This window comes from Diplotaxodon limnothrissa, linkage group LG16 (assembly GCF_057381915.1).
Source record: "Diplotaxodon limnothrissa isolate DT_005_m linkage group LG16, D_limnothrissa_male_GT1.1, whole genome shotgun sequence".
In the NCBI taxonomy this organism is placed as follows: Eukaryota; Metazoa; Chordata; class Actinopteri; order Cichliformes; family Cichlidae; genus Diplotaxodon; species Diplotaxodon limnothrissa.
In genome coordinates this window covers 7,792,585-7,817,501 of record NC_140611.1, presented here as the reverse complement: position 1 = coordinate 7,817,501, position 24,917 = coordinate 7,792,585, and the positions used below count along the sequence as shown (strand labels likewise).

Here is a 24,917-nt window from a genome sequence, read left to right as displayed (position 1 = left end):
GTAAACAGCAATTGATATCTGCTGATATTATCCTTGTGTGGGTTTTTTTTTTTCCTTTTCCTTATTACAACTTCAAGTTTAGGCAACTGAGAATGCCAGTGACTCACAGCTCAAAGATGACACATCTCTCCTCTTCATAACCACATGGACTGTTTCACAACACGGCTATTTTCATAAAGCTTTCATTTCCAGGCGGGGATGGATGAATGGTGAGCTTTTTCAGGAGATGCAGATGGGCGCTACCGCCTGCTGAGGTGGAAGGAAAACTCGACAGACAAGTGTCGACGATATTGTTCTACTTTCACTGAAGGCACGTATCTGTGAGGTCAAATGTTTCACGTATGTCTGTGATACCACTGCAGCTCTGGAGTGAATCTGCTACTTCATATGGGTAATATAGGGACTAAACAACTAAGGAGGCATATGTGTTGTAAAGCAGTCCCACCGCCTGCCTTGTGCCTTCAGTCTTACTCCAACACATTCAGCATGAATCCAGCACTTATTTTTGACACTAAGGTCCGCCAGCAGTGTCCTGTTTCGTGTTTGATGTAAATTAATGCGTGCCCCTTGGTCATCCTCAACAGACTCCTTTCATGACCACACCTTAAAAATACCGCCTTAAAAACCAACCTATTAGACTGATTTATGTAGAAGAATTACATGAAAATGTAAAATTGCTGATCATTGGCCAACTGATGTGCCTTAAAGTGAGTTTTTCATCACTTTAGCTCACCAGCAAGGGTCAGCAGGGCACGCTGCAAAAATAAATAAATAAATAAAAACACAGGTGATGTAAAGAACCAGAACCACTATGTGCTGAATGCATGATACACTAGCCATTTCACTTTGCCATTACTCTGCCACTGTCTCAATGTGAAGCTGATTTCTAACGGATCTGGAGCACTGTGAAGGAGTTAGAGCTGCATGCTCTTCTTCTTTTCATGTTTCTAATTTAATGGCCATGCCTGCAAGATTTACACAAACACTGAGGGTTCCCAGTGCAAACTGTTAGCACATTTAAAAAAATAAATAAATAAAAAACGAGTCTACATTCGTTAAAGCTTTGACTGCTTTGGTGCTTTTAGCTAAATGTCTATACAAACACTTTTACAGTCACACACTTGCCACATTACATAGCAGCAGGGGGGCACTTCTCAAAATAAAATGTGACCCAACACATTTACCAGAAGGGTCTGTGAGGTAATAAAACGTCTCCTTTTTTGGAGGGTGGGGTGATAAGCTCCTGAACCCCAGTCCTACACCCCACAGCTGGGCTGCTCTGCAGAGTTTCAGTCGCACGGTGTGAGGAGGAGGGGTGGGTGAATCTGCAGGACTCTGCTCACCACGCCTCGGTACGGTGAGTTTGTCAGCCATATTGACTACCTCTTCTCCGGTCGTGGGAGACTAGCGGAGGAGTCTCCCTCCAATGAAGCCTGTATCACTATAGCTACACTCTCAGTACGCACCGTGTCCGGGAACGTGAAACGGTCTATTTTTAATCGCTGTGGATATATAAAGTACTGCTGCCTGCTGGAGGGGGTGACAGTTGGGACACATCCTCGAGCGCAGCTAGGCGTTAGAGGTGAGTTTGACCGTCTTCATCTCTGCCTGTCGTCCTTCTTTTCCTTTAAGCCGTCCATTATGAGAAGGGATTTATTTTCTTCTCTGGGCTGCAGAGCGGCAGCTGTGTCTTTATTTGAACACTCTGGGCCGCTGACGAGCGGCACAACTTATTTTCTAGCGCACTTTGACTGGCAGGTTAAAGGCGGCGTGCCCCCGGTTTGGCTTCACCTCAGTTTCTAACCGGCTTCGTGCACGTTTTAGGACGGGAGGACGGGTGAGTAAGCCCGTGTCGCTTTCCTCTGAAGGGCTCAGTGTCAGTCGGTGTTAGGCAACAGAAGAGGGTAGTCATGGCAATTAGTTGTCATGTCTACTTCGAGATTCAAGCGGAATATATATGTGAGCTTTCACGAGCTCCTCTGAGCGCTTCGATAATGATTTCAACAGCTACCCGGGAGAGCTTGAACGTGCCCGCCTTTGCTGTTGAAATTCAGGCGAGGTCCTGTTCATGTGCTGGAAGGGACTGATGCTCTGGTGGGGAAGAGAAAAAAAAAGCTCGCAGCGGAAAGAATGTTTCTTGCGCCGTTTGCAACTTTTGTGGTGCTGACAACGCGCCTTTCTTTCTGTAACAATGTCGAAAACAGCCGCTGCTGAAACACGATTAGCACATCGTTCACACTGAACTGTTAGCAGGTGCAGATACGGCATTCGGGGACTCGTGTGTTGCGGTCACCGCACTTTGAGATACTTGCGGTCGATTTAAATTCCGCTTTTTTTTTAGCGCTGCCTCCAAGATTATACAGGCGATACTGTAACGTAAAAACAAATAACAACTTCGATTTAAGTCTGACTTTTTTTGTTTATCAGCAAGATGAGGATATGTTAACGTTGGCAACCTTGGCCTTAGTTTATCATTTTCAAGTTTAGGCGCTAAGCTTGAAGCACGCGGACCAGTATGGCTTTTGCACATAAATAACGGTTTTCAATTCAGTCACAGTAGCGCGCGCACACACATGCAGGACGCTAGCGGTCCATCTGGCACAAACAGATGCTCTGTCGGCGTCAGGCAAATTACGAGCTGCTGATAGGCACAGCGAGTGAATTTATTGGCCATTATTCCCATCGCTCAAATTCTCCTGTTGCTCTCGAGCCCGCCCACTCGTGGGACCGAATTACAACTCATTTGAGAAGGAGGCTCTCCGCACCATGACATCAGATACCCTTGACTGCTGGTTTTAGATTTCTCTCGGCTGCGCTATTTTTTTTTTGGTAACCTGTTGAATAATCCCACGGCACAAGGCCACAAAAAGAGAATGCTAATGCTTGTCCTGACCACACGTCCATATAGCTGTTAATTCCTGAGAAATGTTGCTGTAAGACCACTTAAATGCAGAAGAAGAAAGCTTTACAGCAGAAGTTATTAATGAAGGCTTGAAAGTACATGCTTACTCATTGGCTAATTAAAGAGACTTGTCATTACGATTAAACTTCGTATTTGTAAATAAACCCTCACTGTATCAAAAATGGTAACCGTGAGATAAATGTAAAGACACTAAAATGGCAATAACAGCAGTATCCCTCCGCTATTTTAAGAAAGAGAATAGGCCCTGGTTTTCTTTATTCTTAAAAAATTTAAACCAACTTGCACCAACCCTAAGAATGTTCATAATAAGACAATTTGCCAGCTGGAAGAATTTAGACAGAGTATTCACACACCAGCTGTCAATGTGAAACTCCTCTACTATGTTATGGCTATGGCTGTGTTCGTACTGAGTGCAGTTTTCCCTTATCAGCCTTGTTAATGAAAATTTAGACTTTTATGGTGTTTTGTTGCTATTTCCATTCTATCGTAGTCTATGTAAGCACTTTAAAAGTTTAGAGACAGTATTTACATTGTCTGTTTACATTTCTTCTGTTAATTATAGATGCCTGTCAAGTCTAGTTACATCTAAAACAAAGGAGAAATGTGCCAGAAACATCTATTATTGTCATTCGGTGCATTGTGAAGGTGCATTCATGCATGGGTAACAAGTTTAAATGGTCAGAGTTGAACCAGGAACATGCTTTGCATTGCAGCTGGAATTTAAGTTTAACACTAAGCAACAAAAGTAATGGTGAATCTTTAACTGTTCAAGTGGAAAAAGAGATCAAAAATATAAAACGCAGTGAGTTATTACTGTTGTTCTACTTTTTTCACAAACATAAGGCTGACAGCTTGCAACATCTTAAGTAATATGCCAGAAATATGCCTTTCTGTCTCATGTATGTTGGTGTAATTTATCACATCAGTTGTTACGTTGGAGCATATGTAGTAGTATCAGCTGGGAACAGGGAGCCAATACTTTAGCTCCAGAGGCCTGTCGCAGACTGATGCTATCTAGTTTCTCTCATTTCTCCCTTATTTATTGTGCCTCAATCTCATGTCCTCTCTTTCACTTTCTTTGCCTTTATCTGCTCTGTTTCCTGCACACTTTAAAGCTGGTTTAAGTAACTCAGTGCGTGAAGAATTCTGACACAGAGGTTACGGTTTTGGAGGGATAACAAATGCAAACGTCCTTCATGCACGTCTGTAAATAAAACGGGCTGGTTTCAAATTCAGCCATAGTCATTACACATGCATCTGGAGCTAGTCTTTGTTTTTGGCTGATTAGCGTGGTCTTCTGCGGTTGGCTGTTGAGATTCAGCGTTATACTCCATCCCGTCCCCCAATCCTACCCATTCTCTGCCTCCCATTTCCTCCAACTGAGAGGGGGAAAAAAGTCAGCATGTAAGCTTGGAGCGCTTGGAGGTGATTCCAAAAAAGCTGCTGTTTGTGCCATAAATTTTATTATATTTGAGAAACTCATGAAAATTCACACCTTTTCAGTGGCTTGAAAGGAGTTTGTGTTAGCTCAGTTAGTTTCAGAGGTCACACCTGGGACAAGCCATTTGCGTTTTATCACAAAGTCTCCCCTCCTGACATTCACAGAGGGGTCAATTGGCTCTTTGGTGGTTTAAGTAAAGCTTTGTTTTCTAAGCAGTTGGTGCCGATTCCTGCTGTTGTAACAGCTGCTCAAAGTTATGAGTGTGTCAGCCCTGGCACTTAACAGCAGGACATTTTGTGGCTTCTGCAAACACACATGTAATGACAGAGATTTACCGTTGCAAGTATTTCACAGCAACAGTCGCCCTTTGTTTTTTATGTTTAAGCTATCACTATGTAAATTAACAGAATAAAGGAAACCGGTGATGTTGTCAAGAACTGTTGAAAATGAACGAGATCCAGCTCCACATTTCTGAATGGGGTTTCATTACCTTCCCCCTCCCCCCACCACCACTTATTTTATTTTATTGCCATTTTTAAATGGCAAAGAAAGTCAGAACAGTATTTCCCAATATGAATCACAGCCCAACTTAACATGATTAAATGGCAAAGGAGGGACAAGTAACAGAGGTCTGTAAAGGCGACTGGAAAATCTATAAAAGTCTGTAAATTTTTTTGATATTAAGTTAGGGCTGTGCGATCTGACCAAAATCTCATATCCCAATATAAGAATTCTATCGTCCGATAACGATATAAATCACAAAAATGTAACATTTTCTGTAAATTATGTGAATCTCAGGCAGCTCGACTTGCGTGAAGTGTTTCCAGCTGGAGTCGTGTTTTAACCTATGCATGAAACTATACATTTTTAGACATAGTAACGGCCGCCGTTTTCTTTATTACACGGCGTGCTGCAGGGAAAAGCCTGTTCTAACGTTTGAGTCTAAGGTTTATTTTTTAGCACCTGGCGGCTCTTTTTTGCTTCTCATCCGTAAATAATCTGCTCTTTCACGTGATTCATGTGAAAAATCTCAACAGGATCTTGAGCTTTATTGTGAAAGGTTTATGTGGAACATAAACAAGCGGACACGCGATGCTGTTACCGTCGTTGTTGCTAACGACAACGCATAAAAACAGGCGCTTGTCCGTCCCTAGTGTGGTTATATTAAATATAAGAGAAAGAGAGAACTTTAAGAAATTAATAAAAACTACAGTGACCATCAAAACCATGAAAAAATAAATATTGCCGTAAACAGTTTATTTTGCGACACCACGAAACAAACGATAGCGTAATATGAAATGATAGACGTTTTATATCGTCATCCGATATATATCTTTATATCAAACAGCCCTATTAACAGTGTTGATATCAACTGGGAAAACGAGAGAGATGAAAGAAAGCAATGTTCACATTGAGAGAGGTTTCTTTTTGCATGAATGGGGACCTGAAAGCTATATCTTTTTTTAAGTGACCCTGTGGTTTCACTAAATATATTACATCACTTTTTTCTAAGCCTGTCTACACAGTGCAGACCTGTGTGTGCTGTGGGTTTTTTCTTTTTTGAACGACTGGCTTTATACTGTTTCACAGAACACAGACGTAAAACCACTTCAACTCTCTTAGCATTCAGTGTCTTCACCTATCTGCTGGCTGCAGGTATATGGGTCAAGTGAAGCTTTGAATTCTTACCGACTTTCTCTCTCTCTCTCTCTTTTTTTTTTTTTTTTTTTTTCTTCTTCCATCAATTCACTGTTGTAGTCCTTCCTCACTGTCTCTCACCCTCGATGTGAAATAGAAAGACACAGAGCAAGCAGAAGGTGTTACAGGGTTGGAAGAAAATTGCACAAGGTGACTCAGCTGATAAACTCATCCCAGGCTTTAGATTTTGCAGTCTACCTGCTTTAAATTTAAGTTTTCCAGCCAAGGGACTTATGCTGATAATGGTTCAGTTTCTTCTGGTTCAGTCTAGCTGTTATTAAATTGTGGATGAAGTTATTTTAGATCTATGAGACACTTTCTCATCTTTCCTACCTACAGCTGAAAATGGTTTCAACAATGAATTTGTTGCATTGATTGTAATAGGGCTTCCAGTGAAAAAGCTGTTAAGGCCAGCAGGAGCGATGGAACTGTCTGAGTTATTTATGCATTTGTGGTGCTGATACTGATATCTGTTTTTAGGGTGCTTAAAAAAATCCAACATCAATACAAATTGGTCAGTATTTATATATCAGTGCTTCCCACCACAAGTAGAGCTCTGTTGGATCTGGTTTGCACTGTATGTTAACAGCTGTCAGAGTTTGTTTGGTAGATAATTAATCTCACTGTTATTTAGAAAGTTCAGTTGCTGCTAGCCTGCTATCACCTGTACTTTCTATCTTGTGATTTCCATAGCTCTCTAGTTAAGTGGCTGTTCTGGTGTTAGTTTGTGCATATACACTACTTGCATATAGATAATTCATAGGTCCAATAAATATATAATTTCAGCATATCTGGTATGCTTAAGAACCAATATTGGAAGTAAGTAACATTTATTAAGAGCTTTACACAAAAAAAAGTAAAATTAAAAACATTAAGTGCCATAATAGCCAATAAAAAGATAAAATAAGACACAATTAAGAAAAAGATTTCTAAAAGACAAACAAATGAAGAATAATAATAATAATAATAATAATAATAATAATAATCCAATAAAATCAACACAAAGCCTGTTTTATTAAAAGTTTTTACTGCTTTTTAAAAGCACCCACAGAGTCAACTAGACGTAGTTGTGGCGGTAGACTCTTCCATTGCCTCGGTCCCACAGACTTAAAGGCTCATTCTCCCCAGTCTTTAGTTGTGTACAGCAAACAACTAACAGATTCTGAACCCGTGAAGATGGTGAGGAGCAGTGTATATAATCTGGACCTTGGCCGTGACTTATTTCGTATGTTATTACAAGGATTTTAAAATGAATTGTAAACCTGTTGGGAGCCAGTGTAAAGAGTATGAATGCTAGTGATGTGGACTTGCTTTCTAGAAGATGTTACTAGCCTGGCCGCAGCATTTTGTATTGCTTGGAAGTGTGAAAGTAAAACTTTGTCCAAGCTGGTAAGCAGGCCATTACAGTAATCTAAATGAAAAAACAAAAACGATAAACATTATTTTCCATTTCAACTAAGGAGAACATAAGTCACAGTTTAGAAATGTTCTTTAAATGAAAGAAACAGGAATCGAGACAAAGATTTTATATGCAAGTCGAACCCCAAAGAAGAATCAAATATTACACTAAGATTCTGAATGCTGGACTTAGCCGTTGAACAAAAAACGTACGAGTCTGACTCATTTTAGGTTATAGTTCACAAGGAGCTATAATTATGGTCTCAGCATTGTTGGTGTTCAAAGCAAGGTAATTGCTAGCAAGCTTATACTAATCTGGGTTAAATAAGATGGACTAGGGTGGATAAAGCTGAATGTCATTGGCATCGAAATGATACGAAACGTAATTAAAAGATTTTAGATTTCCACATAATGACTGCGAGCTACACTAGAGTTTCCTCTGACTCCACCCTGCCTAACCATAGTTCACCATCTTTCAGTTCCTATCCCAAAAGTGGTAGAGATATATCCCGGACAGGCAAGTGTACTCAGTTACATGTCCTATAGATAGTGCAGTATTGTAGATAATGGAGATCAACATTCTCTTCTGGAGAAATTATGAAATGACACAATTTCTTAATTACAAAAGATTTTTATCGGCACAAACTGGAAACCCTGATGTATCTTTGATGGGCAAATATCAGCTGATATTAAGAAACCAATGTACACTACCAGTCAAAAGTTTGGACACACCTTCTTATATAATGATTTTCCTTTATTTTATTTACATTGTAGATTCTCACTGAAGGCATCAAAACTATGAATGAACACGTACGGAATAATGCAGTAAACAAAAAAAGAGTGAAACAACTCAAAACATGTTTTATAATTTAGATTATTCAAAATAGCCACCCTTTGCTTTGATCACTGCTTTGCACATTTTTGGCATTCTCTTGATGACCTTCATGAGGTCGTCACCTGAAATAGTTTTCAACACTCTTGAAGGAGTTCGCAGGGATGCTGAGCACTGGTTGGACTTTTTGCCTTCACTCTGCGGTCCATCTCATCCCAAACCATCTTGACTGGGTTTAGGTCAGGTGACTGTGGAGGTCAGGATATCTGGTGCAGAAATCCATCACTCTCCTTCTTGATCAAATAACCCTTGCACAGCCTGGAGGTGTGTTTGACATCTTTGTCCTGTTGAAAAATAAATGTTGGTCCAACTAAATGCAAACTGGATGGGATTGCATGTCGCTGCTGGATGCTGGGGTAGCCATGCTGGTTCCATGTGATATCAATTGTGAATAAATCCCCAACAGTGTCACCAGTAATGCACCCTCACCATTACACCTCCTCCTCTATGCTTCACGGTGACTATCTAAAAGACACGGTGGGTCGAACCAAAACTCTCAAATTTGGACTCATCAGACCAAAGATTTTCATCAGATGTCCATTCCTTGGGTCTTTTGGTCCAAACAAACTCTTCTGATTGTTGCTTTTCCTTAGTAGTGGTTTCTTAGCAGCTATCTGACCATACAGTAAAGGTCTGATTCACACCAGTCTCCTCTGAACAGTTGATGTAGAGATGCTACTGGAACTCTGTGTGACATTTATCTGGGCTCTACTCTGAGGTGCTGGAAACTTGTGTTTTCTGAGTCTGGTGACTCGGATGGATTTATCCTCAGCAGCAGAGGTGACTCTTGGTCGTCCTTTCTTGGGGCAATCCTCATGTGAGCCAGTTTCGCCATAGTATTTGATGGTTTTTGCGACTGCACTTGGGGACACATTCAACGTTTTAGCAATTGTCTGGACTGACTGACCTTCAGTTCTTAAAGTCATGATGGACTGTTGTGTCTCTTTACTTATGAAATCTAAAATTTGTCAAACAGGGTTGTCAGCTGTGTACAAACCCGACTTCTGCACAATGCAATTGATGATCCCAACCCCATTAAGAAGGCAAGAAATTACGCAAATAAACTCTGACATGGCACACCTGTGAAGTGAAACCATTTCAGGCGACTACATCATGAAGCTCACTGAGAGCACATTCAGAGTTTACAGTGCTGTCATCATGGCAAAGGGTGGCTACTTTCAGGAATCTAAAATATAAGACAGAGTGATTTATCAGTTTTTTTCTTTGCTGCATAATTCCATATATCTTTCTTCATATATTTGATGTCTTCGGTATGTATCTACAATGTAGAAAGTAGTAAAAATAAAGAAAAACCATTAAATGGGAAGGTGTGTCCAAACGTTTGAGTGGCAATTTATCTGTGAGCCTCAGTTAGCCACACAGTCTTAGTGACTGACCAGCAAACCCACACATTGACCTCCTGTGACTAAAGATAAAATGTATATTTCCTGACCAGCTGGCGATTGATTGAATTTTATTTTATTTTAATGTTTTCAATGTTGAAATCTGTTGCAAAGATGGTGTCACTAGCAGACTTGTGCGGTCACTCCGTTTGTATCGATGACACCAACTTACAACTTACATGCAGACCATATCATCATCATTTGCTCTCTGACCTTTAATGAAACTTGAAAATGTGCAACGCAAACTGGAAATGGAACATTTGCCTTCAAAGTAAAAGTTGCAGTGGTAAGGTGCAACTTTTACTTTAAAGCTGGTAAGCAGATACAATTACCAGCTAGTTTCCATTTGGGATTTTGTGATACCGGGGGTCACCGACCTGTCTCTAGGCCTGCGTAATTGGGGTTTTAGGAGTCAATGTCAATGCTATCAATCACTTGCCAAACGTGGAATACTGAATTTTTCCTCAGGACTGAAAATGCCAGATTTTCACTTGGTGGCTTCTAGCATTGTGACTGAGCCTTTGTACTGGATGCTCTTTCAGTCTATTTACCTGCTAGAAGATGACCTCACTCAGCAGTATTGTGTGATAGAAACCTGAAACTGGTCCTGTCGGAATAGAGCTTTTTTGTGATATGAAACTTTGGCTTGGGGGTGCGTTCAGTTGCTGTCACAACTGTCAGTAATAGTATTGTCCTAGTTGTCAAAGGAGCTTGCAAAGAAAAGCGTCTGGACTTCTTTAAGTTGCTTGAAGAGTTTCACCTCTCATCCGAGAAGCTTCTTCAGTTCTAAGGTCAAATGGTGGAGAGTCCCAGATATAAACCTAGTGGGAGTGACCCCCCACAGAGGGACAAAAGGACCCCCTGATGATCCTCTAATCGCCTGAGCCAAGGTGGGAAACTGGGCGTGGGTCCCAATCAGCCAGAGTTTCGGGTGTGTTCATTGTGAAACCTGGCCCCACCTTATCATGCGAATTCCTGAGGTCAGATGGCCCAGGATGTGAGTGGGCGTTAAGGCGTCTGGGAAGGGATCTCAAAACTGGATTATAGATGGCAGAGAGTTGGTGTCGTAAACCCCCGCCTCTGTTCAAAGATGGTCGCTCACAGTGGACATAGATGGCTTCTTTCACTCCTCTTTCAAACCATCTGTCCTCTCTGTCCGCACGTTTTGAGTGCTTCCTTTACATGTGTGTCACACATGTAAAGGAAGCACTCAAAACGTGCGGCTATCCTAAATGGGCGTTCTTAAAGTCAGCAAAGAGGCACAGAAAAGAAGATCAGACACCAGCGAGGGAGGACAGACGCAACAACATTGTCATCCCCTATGTAGCCGGTGTATCAGAGAAACTCAGGAGAGTTTTCTCCAAGCATGACATCCCAGTGTATTTCAGACCCAGCAACACGCTCAGACAGAAACTGGTTCACCCGAAAGACAAAACGCCAAAACACAGACTTAACAATGTGGTGTATGCTGTACAGTGCAGCGAGGAATGCTCAGACCTCTACATCGGAGAGACCAAACAGCCACTTCACAAGCGCATGGCACAACACAGAAGAGCCACCTCCACAGGACAAGACTCAGCAGTCCATCTGCATCTTAAGGATAAAGGACACTCTTTCGAGGATGCCAATGTTCACATTTTGGACAGAGAGGACAGATGGTTTGAAAGAGGAGTGAAAGAAGCATCTATGTCCACTGTGAGCGACCATCTTTGAACAGAGGCGGGGGTTTACGACACCAACTCTCTGCCATCTATAATCCAGTTTTGAGATCCCTTCCCAGACGCCTTAACGCCCACTCACATCCTGGGCCATCTGACCTCAGGAATTCGCATGATAAGGTGGGGCCAGGTTTCACAATGAACACACCCGAAACTCTGGCTGATTGGGACCCACGCCCAGTTTCCCACCTTGGCTCAGGCGATTAGAGGATCATCAGGGGGTCCTTTTGTCCCTCTGTGGGGGGAAACTCCCACTAGGTTTATATCTGGGACTCTCCACCATTTGACCTTAGAACTGAAGAAGCTTCTCGGATGAGAGGTGAAACGTCTTCAAGCAACTTAAAGAAGTCCAGACGCTTTTCTTTGCAAGCTCCTTTGACTACGATGACCTGGATGACTGAGAACCTTCACAGACATATTGTCCTAGTTGATGTGGTCAAACTACAGCTGCTGCTACTGCTGACAGTACAATCAATCTTTAGTAGTCTTAAATATGTTCCTGCCCTCTGAAGGTGCCAGTGTTTCAAACAGTAATATTAGTTTTGCTCACTCTTCTTCTAGAATAATGATTTAAAACATGATTCTGTCCTACATCTTCCTATTTTAACAAGTACTATTTCAAGCGGTAGTCTAGAGGTCACTCGTATTACAATCTTGGCTTAGTTGAGATGCTTCTGCACCTGAAGAAAGAAGCTCATCTGGCTTCCAAAGCTCTCTTTGAACGAAAATGTATTCTGAGCCAGGTAGACCTTTAGGATTTGGGCCTCATAAGACGCTGATGTGATTATGGAAGGCTTGACTGAGACTGAGCAGTGCATTGATTTGCAGGTCATGTTGTACAGTTTTCTGACACATCAAAGGGACTTTTTAAAAGTGAGAATTTGTAAATTTACAATGCTCTCAGATGTGACTATAAAATTTCAGTTTGCCTCAAGACTATTCAAATATGTAGAAATCCTTCTGCCAGCCTTCTAATAGGATGGAAATATGTAGGGCAGTTATTGACCACATTAAATGGATCTGCAGTGACTTCTGTAAAGTATTTAACTGAGGTTAGTTAGCAGTTCAATGTAGTTGTCCAAGTTAATTATTCTTTAAATAATTTTTACTGTTTTTTCTGTTCAATAGCCTAATCCTTTAAATGTGATTATTGTAAAGAATGTTTTATGCAGAGACATGTAAATTCTTGGCTGAAGTCCTCAAAATAATTTTCTTTTAGTCTTGGAGGCGTAGGTTTGTTTAAATTCACTCACTAATAGTTAGACAAACAAAGCATAGCAGAGGCTGACTGCACTGATAAGTCAATTTGAGAACACACACTTTGAAACCAATTTCTTTTAGATCTAAACACCATCTTTATGACATACTGAATGTTTTATTTGTCCCAGTTTACAAACCAAACCTAGTTTCCATCATTATTTCGAAAATAAAAACAAAATGAAGAACTCTTCCATAATTCTTCTTGGATGGCTTCTTGTGGTCATATTAATTAGTGTAAACCTTTCCAGTAACTCTGAGATATTTAGAGAACCAAAATCTTTCACTTTGTTTTTCTTGTCAGACCGAGCCTAAGCCTGTGTCTGAGCCTGGTTTAATGCTATGTGCTGACACTTGTGGAAGGTCTATTTCTAGCCCCACACATCACAAAGATCTGGCACCTACGGGACACCTACTAACTGCTCTCCTTACATTCTAATCATTTTAGGTAACAAGATGTACTAGATAAACCCACACTGTCCAGAGAACATAACATTTCTCAGTAAGCAAGTTATGATTTGTCATAGAGATCATGCAAAGGGCTTTGTAAACCCCCACCACCCCCACCCGTTTTGTCCCCACTTACTGGTTTGTTTCGGTTTCTTCTTTCTTTCCCTGATTTTCTCTATAACTAACCACTGTCCTCTACCTACTCTATGGTTCTCATATGTTTTTTATGCTGAGTTTAGGACTGCTCCTCTGTTACAGCTTCATCTGAACACTGAGGAATTCTGCTGTAGTCAAAGGATCTCAGTAACATCTGTGTGTGTACAGTATGGTTGTTTGCTAAGTGTTGCTAGTTTAGTTTGTCCCTTTTTCATAACGTACTTGCAGTAAAACATGAAGTTAATAGTGGTTCAGTGATTTTTGTGACGTAATCTTATATCAAATGGCCAGTTTGTCCTGTTTTGACAGTGTGACCATGTCAGCAGTGTTCTGTTTGGAAAGGTTTGCATTTCCCCTTATTCCTTATTAACCTGCAGCAACTGATAAATCTGTTTTGTCAGGGCTATTTTCAGTCAGCGCACACATGGTTTAGAAAGAGATGTACGTAAAGGATTATTGAAGAGGCCTAATCCCACCTTTACAGGTAATATAACAGTTCAGTCACACAGTTATATTGTGTGACTGACTGCGGTGTAATGAAACATCACATAGTCAGACACACAAAGTAAATATGTTACAATAAAGAATTGTAACATCAGATTAAACAGTAACAGATTGTTTGATAAATGGTAAATGGCCTGCATTTGTATAGCGCTTTTCTAGTCCATAGGACCCCAAAGCGCTTTACACTACATTCAGTCATTCACCCATTCACACACACATTCACACACTGGCGATGGCAAGCTACGTTGTAGCCACAGCTGCCCTGGGGCGCACTGACAGAGGCGATAGATAGACTGTTAGACAACTATGTGCTATATAGTTGTCCAGATAACAGTTCAAATCAATATATAGGTCGTTAGGAAACTCCAGTGAAGACTGATCTGTACACAAGGTCTAAGTTTTAAAGTGGGGAAAAATAAATATGTGCAGTAGTGCATGCAGCACCGTAGCAGCAGAGATGGTAGTGAACTGACTACAGCTTGTTCGTCTGCAACGAAGTTTCCTAACCAGTAGGAATTCAGAGGAACACGGTGGTGTGGAAAGTAGCACTGATGCCTTACAGCAAGAAGGTTCTGGGTTTGAATCCAGAATTCAGTCTGGGCCTTTCTGTTGATACAGCCGTGCAGCACGTTACACTTAACTGATGACAGGATTTCTCATTCGGCAGCTTCCTCATAGCTCTCACACATCCTTGCTAAGAGGAGTTTACATGCCTGAGCATAATGAAAAGCACCTTGCGTACATCCAGGAAACTCACTTTTAGAGAGCAAAAAAATTCTTGAGTTGGAGAAAACCCCGTAGGAACAAGGAGCACATGCACACCCCACACAGAAAGGCCACCCTCAGAAGCCTGGGTATCTGAACCCAGAACTCTGTTGCTGCAAGGTGGCAGTACTAGACCCGTGTATTGGTCGGGCTCTAGCATTGAGTGTGTGTCAGCAGTGTTTTTGTAGCCGCAGTATTAAAAATGACTAGGTATGTACATTTATAGTGAGGAGATGTGAATTCAGTTAGTTTATGTATGCACAGTGTGACTAAAATGTGGGAGGTTTATCTGTTACAGCAGATGCTGTGAAATCATCCATCCATCCGTTTATCCATCGTCTTCCACCTATCTAATTCAGGGTCGTGGGGGAGCTGGAGTCTATCCCAGCTGTCACAGGGCTGTGAAGTGTATATTAGAAAAATTACCACGTAAGGAAGTGGTTGGTATAGTGAAAGGAAACGCAGTGCAAACTGTTGTCAGCATGAACCCAATCAGCAGATCCTTTGTTTTTATCTTTCTGTTTTCTAATCATAGCACTGTTCTGTCTTCAGCACAAATGTATAATTGTACTATAAGAGAACCAAGAAATATAGAAGAAACACACTACAGCAGAGCCCTGGGGCTACGTCTACCTTATGTTGTTTTTTTCTCTTATTTGTTGACATTTGCTTTCATTGTTGCTTTGTGTCTCAGGCGCTGGTGCCCCGGAGTGAGGCAGGAAGACGGAGGACGACTTCTTTCTGTTTCATCAGCAGCAGGGGACAGAGCGGAGAAAGATGCCCAAACCGGTTAGTACCTACATCAGGAATGAATGGTTCACTTACTAGAGTCATGTCATAGTTACTCCCTGTATTGCTATTCTTAAGTCCTGCAAGGTTTTCCCAATCATCAGATTGCAGGGTTTTGGGGGAGTTGTTGCATCGATTTAGGTTTGTATCTTTTTTTTTTTTTTTTTTAATTCTGTGCTATGGGCAAAGCAAGGATCTAATTGCTCATGTCAGCAGCATGTAAGGTTCCTGAAGGTTTGGATTTGCATTTTGCAAATGATTATAAAAGAAATGAATGACTTGAGGATGTTAGAAGATGGCAGCCCATTCAATTAGCTCTAAATTTGCCCAGCTAATGCATTTGCTGGACAGTGGGTTTGTCTGGGTTGTTTCACACTTATGCACACTTCTGATTTCTGGGGCTAGAATAAAGACAATGCAAAATTTAGGTTTCCTGTATATGTGAACAACCTTGAAGTTTCAGGGGCTTTCACACATAAACACCAATTAGTTTGTTTGTTTTTATCACAGTGAGTCAATTTGTCTCTTACAAATATAACATTCAAGAAGATATTAACCACACAACCTGAGGATCATCATTTTATGTACAGTATCTGCTGAGCTCTTGGTTTTTCCTCCATTGAATACTCAGGCTAAAGCTTCTGTCAGAGAAAAATGGTTGGCTGTAAGCTCAGGATGGGTTTTGGGTTCTGGTTGGAAAACCGAAACCATTGTTCTTTTCCTTTTCCTCAAGTGTAGCTGGAGGCAGTAGTACTGGTGACATGAATTACATGAGTCTAGACTTTCTTTTCAGCTCTACTAGTCAGAAGTAATGCTTTGTAGGACAACACAGAGTTTTGGGATAACGCATGCACAGAGGCACAACAGTCGTCCACTTTGTGGGATTGTCCTGTCTGTTGAGGGGGAAAAAACCCACAAAGAGGGCTTTCTCTGCTCTATTTTTAAACTGAAGGACACTGGGAGCTTTCATTTTGCTGTGACACAAACGTGTAGAGGCTGAGATTGCACTGCCGCTTAAATAACAGGATTATATTTTGATGGCTGTGATGTATTTTCTGTCTATTACTTTAATATTACTTTAGAAACGCAATGTAAACTCCTCAGCATGATATAAACAAAATTAAAGGCGGTGGTTATGAAGAAATATAGAATTTTATTCCAGATTTAAATACTAACCAAGATCTAACAGAACCAGATGTTTAGTAAAAGTCAATTGTGGTTTTCCAGCCTTAGTTTGGTGAACCAGCTCAATGCATCGCTATAAACCTCAAGCAAATAATAATAATGGGTTCAAAGCAGATTACAGATGGAGCAGATAGTGATCATTAAAAACTAAAGCAAGGGCAGGAAGCTGGACGTTACGGGGCTTTTATGATCCTGCTGCACGTACACGCTGGCTGCTTACACGGTTTTCTTGAGCCAGAGAGCGACAGGACTGAACCCTTGGCCCATCAATCTCGGTAATGGGGAATTAGGCCAGACACAATTCCTGGAAAGAGGAGATTGTGGGGGAGAAGCAGCAAGAGGATGGGAGGTGAAGCATGAGACACAAGGTAATAGAATAGAAAGATGAAGAGATGCAAAATGATGAAACGGCTCATAAGAAAAAGGATAAAAATGACAGAAGAGCAGAAGACGATAAAATGTTCCTGTCCATAAAGATGCCTTCGGAGGGTTTGTGATATGAAATAATTTGGGGTAGTGTTACAGGCTTTTACAACAAATTTGAATACTTACGTAAAGAGGTTAGCTCTGCGAAACAATCAGAGATGGTGCTGAGCCAGATCAGATGGGAATTGCTGGAGAAATTGTGTGGTGGGAGGATGGAGACAGCGCTATGGACAGATAGATGGGGGGTTGGGGTGCAGGAGTGAAGGAGAAATTTGTAATGAAAGTGCAGATTATTGAAATTGACCATCGGGAGTGAAAACAAAGGGATAAAAGAGGATTTGGGAGAGGACTGAGTGATGGGCACTTTGTTCACCTCCAGTCTAGAAAAACGACACCCAAGCTACCCTTGAGGGGAACTCCCACTCTGGTTACATTACAATGCACTTTGACATTAAGCCTAGCGGTTGAATAGTAAACACATCAGCCCTTTCACTGCTTCATTTATGCATTCTGGTTTCCTGAAAATGCTTAAATGTCACTTTGGATTACAAGCTAAAGCTGAGTTCCCCCTGAAGGCATACCTATAACCATTGAGCACATAAGCTAGCCTGACTCCTTCAGCTCCAAGCTAATAAGCAACAAAAGAAGAAACTGTAGACAGGAAAAACGCATCAACAATTGAGGTGACCCGAAAGGTCTGCAAAGCATTTGTCTTGTTGGGGCACAAAGAAAGACCCTCAAAAGGCAAGACAGGCTATAAGCTAGCTAGCCCCAGGAAAGCCATTAAAAAGTGAGTTTGCACTAGATCGTAATCCTCCCTTAAGCAGTGTTTTAATGGCAAGTACACACCCCTAACCCAACATGGACGACCCCTGCTACTGACTGCTTCCTTCCTTCTTCTTTCATGTAGGTCAGAGGGGGTTGTACAAAACGAGTCTGTGTTAGGAAGCAGCCCAGAAATTGATTGCTGTAAAAACAGAGGGTGAATTCTTCAAAAACAGTGAAATGAAATTGAAATGAAATTTTCTTTTTTCTTTCCTCACATTTTCACATGTTGTACTGTGACTGAGAATTTTATATTCCCTCATCAGATAACCTTGATAATGAAACACAATACCACACCCTACCTTCACAATAACCTTGAGCTTGGATTTGGTTGGATCTTGACTATAAGGACACTTGAACTAAAGTAGGGCTGCCACAAATGATTATTTTGATAGTCGACTAGTTACCGATTATTTTTGCAATTGGTCGACTAATCAGATCATGCATCCATTGAACGTCAAACGTATAGCTTATTGCACCAGCACGCATCTGCTCTTATATAACTATCATTATCTTACAGCTTTAAGTGTTTAAGGTATGTGCTAACTAAAAATAAAGACAAGATGATAGTTTATTAAATTTTAATGAAATTTGCAGATTGTTTCTGTGAAGTTTAATAAACTCCTTGCTATCTAAAATATAACAGGACACCGGAGTATATTCTCGAGCATCTCACACTTCTGATAATCAGCTGTCTGCTTGACGTTTGTTCAGCTGTGTAAAAACTATAACTTTAATCTCAGCCAAACCGATTTACTCAGGAACAAATAAAATACTGAAAAAAGCCAAACAATAACATTTTTAAGTTATCAAGTGACTTATATATGTTTAACCTGAGTAGCGAAAGACGGCGGTGGGTTTAAAAATGATTTGCCGGGAGTCCGGTGTTCTCACGGGTTCTGGTGAGCCTTTCCCCCGCTAGCTATCGAGCTAGTGGGTAACAGACGTCTCTGAAAACGTCGGAGCGCTTTTGAAAATATGTGATGTCTTGATAAACTGAGCAGATATTTGAGGTTTATACAGCTACATTCTCGCCTGAAAATATGTTAAATGTTTATTTTGTGACCCAGAAAGAATAATAAGAGTAATATTAAAACTAACTAGCTGCCGCCATTGTTGGAAACTGAGCTGGGCTGCGCTGTGAATTCTGGATAGGTTGGGCCATGAAGTATACACCCGACCCATCCTTCAAATCTGGGGAAATGAAGGACGCATTTGTCGGAGTCACAGGAGGATGCGGTTCCTGAATTTGGACACCGCTACGATACCAGACACTGCTTCTTCTTCTTCGGGGTTTAACGGCAGCTGGCATCCTTGTACATGCAGTGCTGCCATCTTCTGTTTCAGTCCGTTATTACACTCTTAAATCCTGCTACTTATTCCTGGGTCTTTTGTGATCTTACAAAGCTTCAAACGATGCGTCGACTACCAAATAAGCTGCCCACGATTTTGATAGTCGACGTAATTGTGACTAGTCGACTAATCGTGGCAGCCCTAGACTAAAGCAACATCTGAGATCAAGCTGAATGTGACCTTGCATAATGTAAGTTATTACTGTTCAAATCCCAAGAACTTTTATGCAGCTTTTAACAGAAATTGACAAACTTCTTATGTTCTGCAAAATCACTTTTCTGGTGATTTCTTAATGCTAAAACTGTTCTACATTTAGAGACATTAATCTTTGGCCGCCAATGCCAACTTCTATTTCTTGCAGTACATATATCCATCAGGAGTCTAGACAATGATGTAAGCTTGATTTGTTTGTGGTAGGGCTGTTCGATATAACGATATATATCAGATGACGATATAAAAACGTCTATCGTTTCATATTACGCTATCGTTTGTTTCGTGGTGTCGCAAAATAAACTGTTTACGGCAATATTTTTTTCATGGTTTTGATGGTCACTGTAGTTTTATTAATTTCTTAAAGTTCTCTCTTTCTCTTATATTTAATATAACCACACTAGGGACGGACAAGCGCCTGTTTTTATGCGTTGTCGTTAGCAACAACGACGGTAACAGCATCGCGTGTCCGCTTGTTTATGTTCCACATAAACCTTTCACAATAAAGCTCAAGATCCTGTTGAGATTTTTCACATGAATCACGTGAAAGAGCAGATTATTTAAAAAAAAAAAAAAAGCCGCCAGGTGCTAAAAAATAAACCTTAGACTCAAACGTTAGAACAGGCTTTTCCCCGCAGCACGGCGTGTAATAAATACTCACAAAGAAAACGGCGGCCGTTACAACTTATGTCTAAAAATGTATAGTTTCATGCATCTGTTAAAACATTCGACTCCAGCTACATGACGCGCGGCTGGAAACACTTCACACAAGTCGAGCTGCCCGAGATTCACAGAATTTACAGAGATTGGAGATTGTTACATTTTTGTGATTTATATCGTTATCGGACGATAGAATTCCTTTATCGGGATATGAGATTTTGGTCATATCGCACAGCCCTAGTTGGTGGAGGCTTGCAGTCCCATGGCAGTAAATCGGTTAAAAAAATGTCTACCCTTAATATACTGTGTGCATGTGTCATTATTTATGACACATGTTTGATTGTGTGCTGCCCACTTAAAATTAAAAAATGAATTAAAGGGAAAAGACTCCCTTTCGAGGTTGCCGGGTTTAGGTCTTGATCAGTTAGACTTTGACACTTCAGATGTTCGGAGCCTGGCTTGACTGTGATGTGCGTATCGTGTATCATTACAGTCGACATGTTTGTTTTACCCATCCTCATCTGCCGGGTCGAAGCCAAAAGTTTAGCTGCTCACAGAGGCCACACGCAAAGCCAGCGTTTGTAGAGAGACCCACTTCTCTCTACTCATTTCACTTGATGATCATTTTAATGAAAATATTTGAAGTTTCAGCGACATGTCTGCCTGGGTGAATGCAGAATGTGTTGTTTACTTGTTTGCTGTGTGTGTGTGTTTGTAGGAATGAGCAGGCATCAGGCCTTTTAATCTAGGGTGTGAGATGCAGCGGGGGATCATACATTATTGATTTATTGCGGCGTTTTGCACATGTTGCCCCTCCTGGCGTTGGTGTCCCTGAGGGCCAGGGGCTTGTAGAGAGGGGGCAGTGAGCCCTCGCTGGAGGCTATAAATATTTTACACAGCCATTTTCATTTATATAATGGGAATTATCAAGTCACTAAATCTAATTAGAGGGAGGGTGTGAAGATCAGCACTACTTCCACCTCCTCTCCCCACCCTACATTCAGTCACTGCTTCAGCTATATTTTCAAAATTTGTAGATAAAACATTAACATTTTAATTGTAAACTTTTATTCATTGTGATCTACAACTTAGTGATTTGGAGAAATAATCGTATGATGTGATTTTAACCATCCAAACGATTCAGTTGTATTTCAATGGAAGCTTGGTGTGGTGTAAAAACGGCAAGGTTCCATTCAGCAGTTTTATGTATGGACCTCTCTAATGTTGCTGGGACTGAATGGGAGGAAATCTCTGCAACCAGTTTCCAGAATCTGGAAAATCATTCGACAAAGCTGGATGCCATCATACTGATGGTCATCATTAGTGATGCACTGATATACAGTATCTGTATCGGCCAATACTGACGATGTTGACTGACACCAGTGGCAGGTAGTTTGTGTCACATTTATTGTGAGCTGGCAAAAAGTAAAAAAAAATTCTCAAAATTGATGCATATAATGGTTTCAAATAACTTTCAGCTCATCCACAGACTGATGAGCTAACACTGTGGCGAGATGTATATCTATTTGCAATTCACAAGAATTACTACTACAATAGTAATACAATAATACTACTATAGTATTGATCAGAAATCCATCAAACTTACTTTACAGTAAATTCTCACTGCCTCTCCACTGATTAGTACTCAGATCTAACACTTTCGAAAACACATTCTCAATATTGATACATTTATTTATACATAAAATAATAAAGAACTTCATGATATAAGTGAAATACATTAGCTGGGGCCTTCCAATCCCCATTATGTTACCATTAGTAATATAGTTAACGCTCACTTTCACATGGTTTTGAACAATGTTAATTTGTCCCAGCTGTGACTGTTAGTGAGCCTCCTTCTCAGGGGTTAGTTTGTGCCGCACAGCCAACCAAATGAAGCTTACTGTAGGGCCAACCAATCAGGTTTTACAAAGAAACCAGTAAGAGGCGGGCAGTATAGCCTCAACATTTGACAGACTACATTTTAAGAAAATTTGCAGTTATATTTCTGACAGTGTAGGGAAAAAAAAATACTGAATGCTTTTATTGGCACTCAGCTTTCAGGCAGCAGCATTTATAAGTAAATGAAGGATTACTTTTCCATCCTTGTTACTGATGGCATACTGCCTCATATAAAGTGTAAATCTAATGAAACAAGGTGCCTGCAGCTTTATTTTATTATAGTGATATAATGCTCTGTCAGTAGTATTGCAAATGACACGGCACAAGTCAAATATAAGCACAAACTGTTAACTGGAAGGTTTTAAGTAGAAGCACAAAATAGCTGCAGAACACTGTTATATACTGCCTAAATTCATACTGGTTATCACAGAAGGTATGATATGGGATGACCCTATAAAGGATATATGTGATGGAAAAAATTGTATGTTGTGGCTCCACCACAAATTTTGTTTGTATTGGTAACCAATGGTAACCAAAGTATAATAATAATTTGAGGGAGAAGGAAGAAAAATCCACCTTTTATTTTCTCGCTGTTTCCTGAGCTGGAGGAAAGTATTAGATTTGTGCTGCCCTTCACTTTTTATTCTTGCTTGGATGTATTGTTTTTTTTCTCTGCATAACTGCAGGCAAAGCGAGATCTTCCATGCTATCCTCTCCCACTTAAGACCGCATCAGCCCTCATTACTGTGTAATTTCCCAGCGCTGATGTATGGATTTTTACTGTGAATCCATAATACCTGACTTTGAGAGCGAAAATACAAACAGCCATTTGAACAAACCCGAAGCAAAACACACTAGTCATTAATGTGCTGAATAAAAAGAGGTGTGGAAGAACAATGGGTCTAGGAAAGCAAAACGATGAATGGAAAACGGGTGAGGCAGAGGTGAGGAGATGAAGCTTGACAGAGGGCAGGTGTTAGATGAGATAAATGGAAAGATCATGCATGATGATGAAGCGCTGAAGGTGGCAGCATAGCCCCCGGTTGCCTTTAAAGCCTCTGTTAACCAGCTTAGCTACCAACAGCTTGTAATTATGGCTGTCTGAGAGTGTTCCTCCCTCACACACACTAACAGTCAACAGGTGGGCTGTATTGCGTGGGCAGCCTGAGCCTGTACACACTAGCCTACTATTTAGCTGTCACTACTTGTTATGAATAACATGCAGGGACTGGAGGATGCTGGTAAACACTGGAGCTACAGGCACACGGGATCCATTTCTCCAGAGTCTCCTTAGATGGAATCTTATTACAAAAACTGATATAGTATATAGTGTTTCAGCTCATCTGCAGTGCAAATAAATATTTCTGCTCTCTGTAGCTCCACTCAACTTTATGGATCTTTCTCTTCATGGCTGTTTTCACACATGCCCTGCAGACCTTTACTTTTCTATATACCTGACAGAGATGCCCCTGAGAAGACAGATGCCCCGTGTATCCAGATTGGACAATAAACTGTCTTTAACCTTCTTTAAAAAGCCACATGAACCCCATAGTTTTCTGTTCTTGCTCAACTCCTAAAGCTAGGAGATATAAATTTTTTCGATAATATGATTTTTTTTTCAAGTGTTGTAACAGATTGCCGCTGTTACCTTACGCAGTTTTCTGTGTTCTTCTTTTTTTTTGTTTTGTTTGATGTTGTCTTTACTAAAGTATGTCCAAATAACAGGCACACAATTTTTATTTGGTACAAGCTAGTAGAGCTCAGTATTTGACTTTTCCTCCATGATGTTTGCATGTTAAAGCCTGGAGCCGTGTGACGACACACATGCTAGTGTGCTTTGAAGCAGACAGTACATAGTGAGGAAGTATTAACAGAAGTTAAAACAAACAAACAAACAAACAAAAAAGCAGAAATAACAAACATGGGAACAATTAGTTCGATTAGAGGATCTGAGTGTTGGTTTTGATTCAAGCCCTAGTGCAGGTAATTCTAAATTCGCAGCTGAATACCAAACAGACTATTTCTAGTAGTGTCATGTGGACTCTATACTGGTCTGTGCTACATTAGAGAATTTCCATGTTTGGTCAATGTCACAACCTGATTCTCCAGGCAAAGTCCAGTGTTCATTTGTGGTAATGGTGTCTGGTCCCATATTAATGGCTGTCAGTCAAGATATCATAAGAAGCTGTCCTCAGAGACATGCTGATCATGTGGATTGACGTCATAAGGTTAATATTGTTAACAGTCTACATCAACATAAACAAATCCATGAGGTGTCATGTTGCAGTCAGGCATGATTTTCTACAAACAGCTACTTTTGTTGTCGACCAAGTGAAAGCAAAGGGATCTTCCTGTGCCATCACTCAAAGCGGTGCTTGTGAAATTTACTCATGAATTTTGTAAAGTTTACATTAATAATGTATTTATTTATCATAGCTATTTAACTTTAAACATGTTTGTGTCGTAACAAGTTCAAGCTGTGTTTCAACATGTTGTCTGACTACAACAAGCTATGTGACTGTTAGCGCGCACACTTGTGTGTACTTAACGGGAGTCCTGTTTAGAATAGACTATAATGAGTTTATGACATAGACAGTAGAAAAACTGACACGCTGATTGCATAAATCTAATTTTGATGCCATGACCTGAGCGTTGTTGTTGCTGCGTGTATGTGGAACAAAAAGATGTTATGTGTTTCTCTAAGTTTTATCAGCTGGAGTGAGTCAACAGTAACAGAATAGACTGTGGTCAGTAAACTGCTGAGACCGCCTGCTTTATCTGTTAACAGCTATCAGCAAGAAGACATGGCATGGTTCTTCATCAGTTTGTCCCACTCTCTCTCTGTCACACACAGACACACACAAATACAAATGTTAAAACAGCTCTTGCTCACATGCGTACACACAAATCTACAGCTGGAGTCTCATGTACAATATAGTGAACACTTTATATAAAGAGTTGTTTC

General features: G+C 40.6%; 1 protein-coding gene across 4 annotated transcripts in view; it reads left to right on the top strand.

Moving 5' to 3' along the window:
* The first annotated feature begins 1,257 nt into the window (after nucleotides 1-1,257).
* The window catches only part of LOC146615668 (radixin), a 50,587-nt gene continuing 26,927 nt past the window's right edge, over nucleotides 1,258-24,917 (top strand). The window contains exons 1-2 of one of the 4 annotated variants that reach the window (XM_085375294.1): nucleotides 1,258-1,352; nucleotides 15,300-15,394. In XM_085375294.1, coding sequence (XP_085231420.1) covers nucleotides 15,383-15,394 — 12 coding nt within the window. In that variant the 5' untranslated portion in view covers nucleotides 1,258-1,352; nucleotides 15,300-15,382. The other 3 variants (XM_085375292.1, XM_085375291.1, XM_085375295.1) reach the window with 3 other exon arrangements.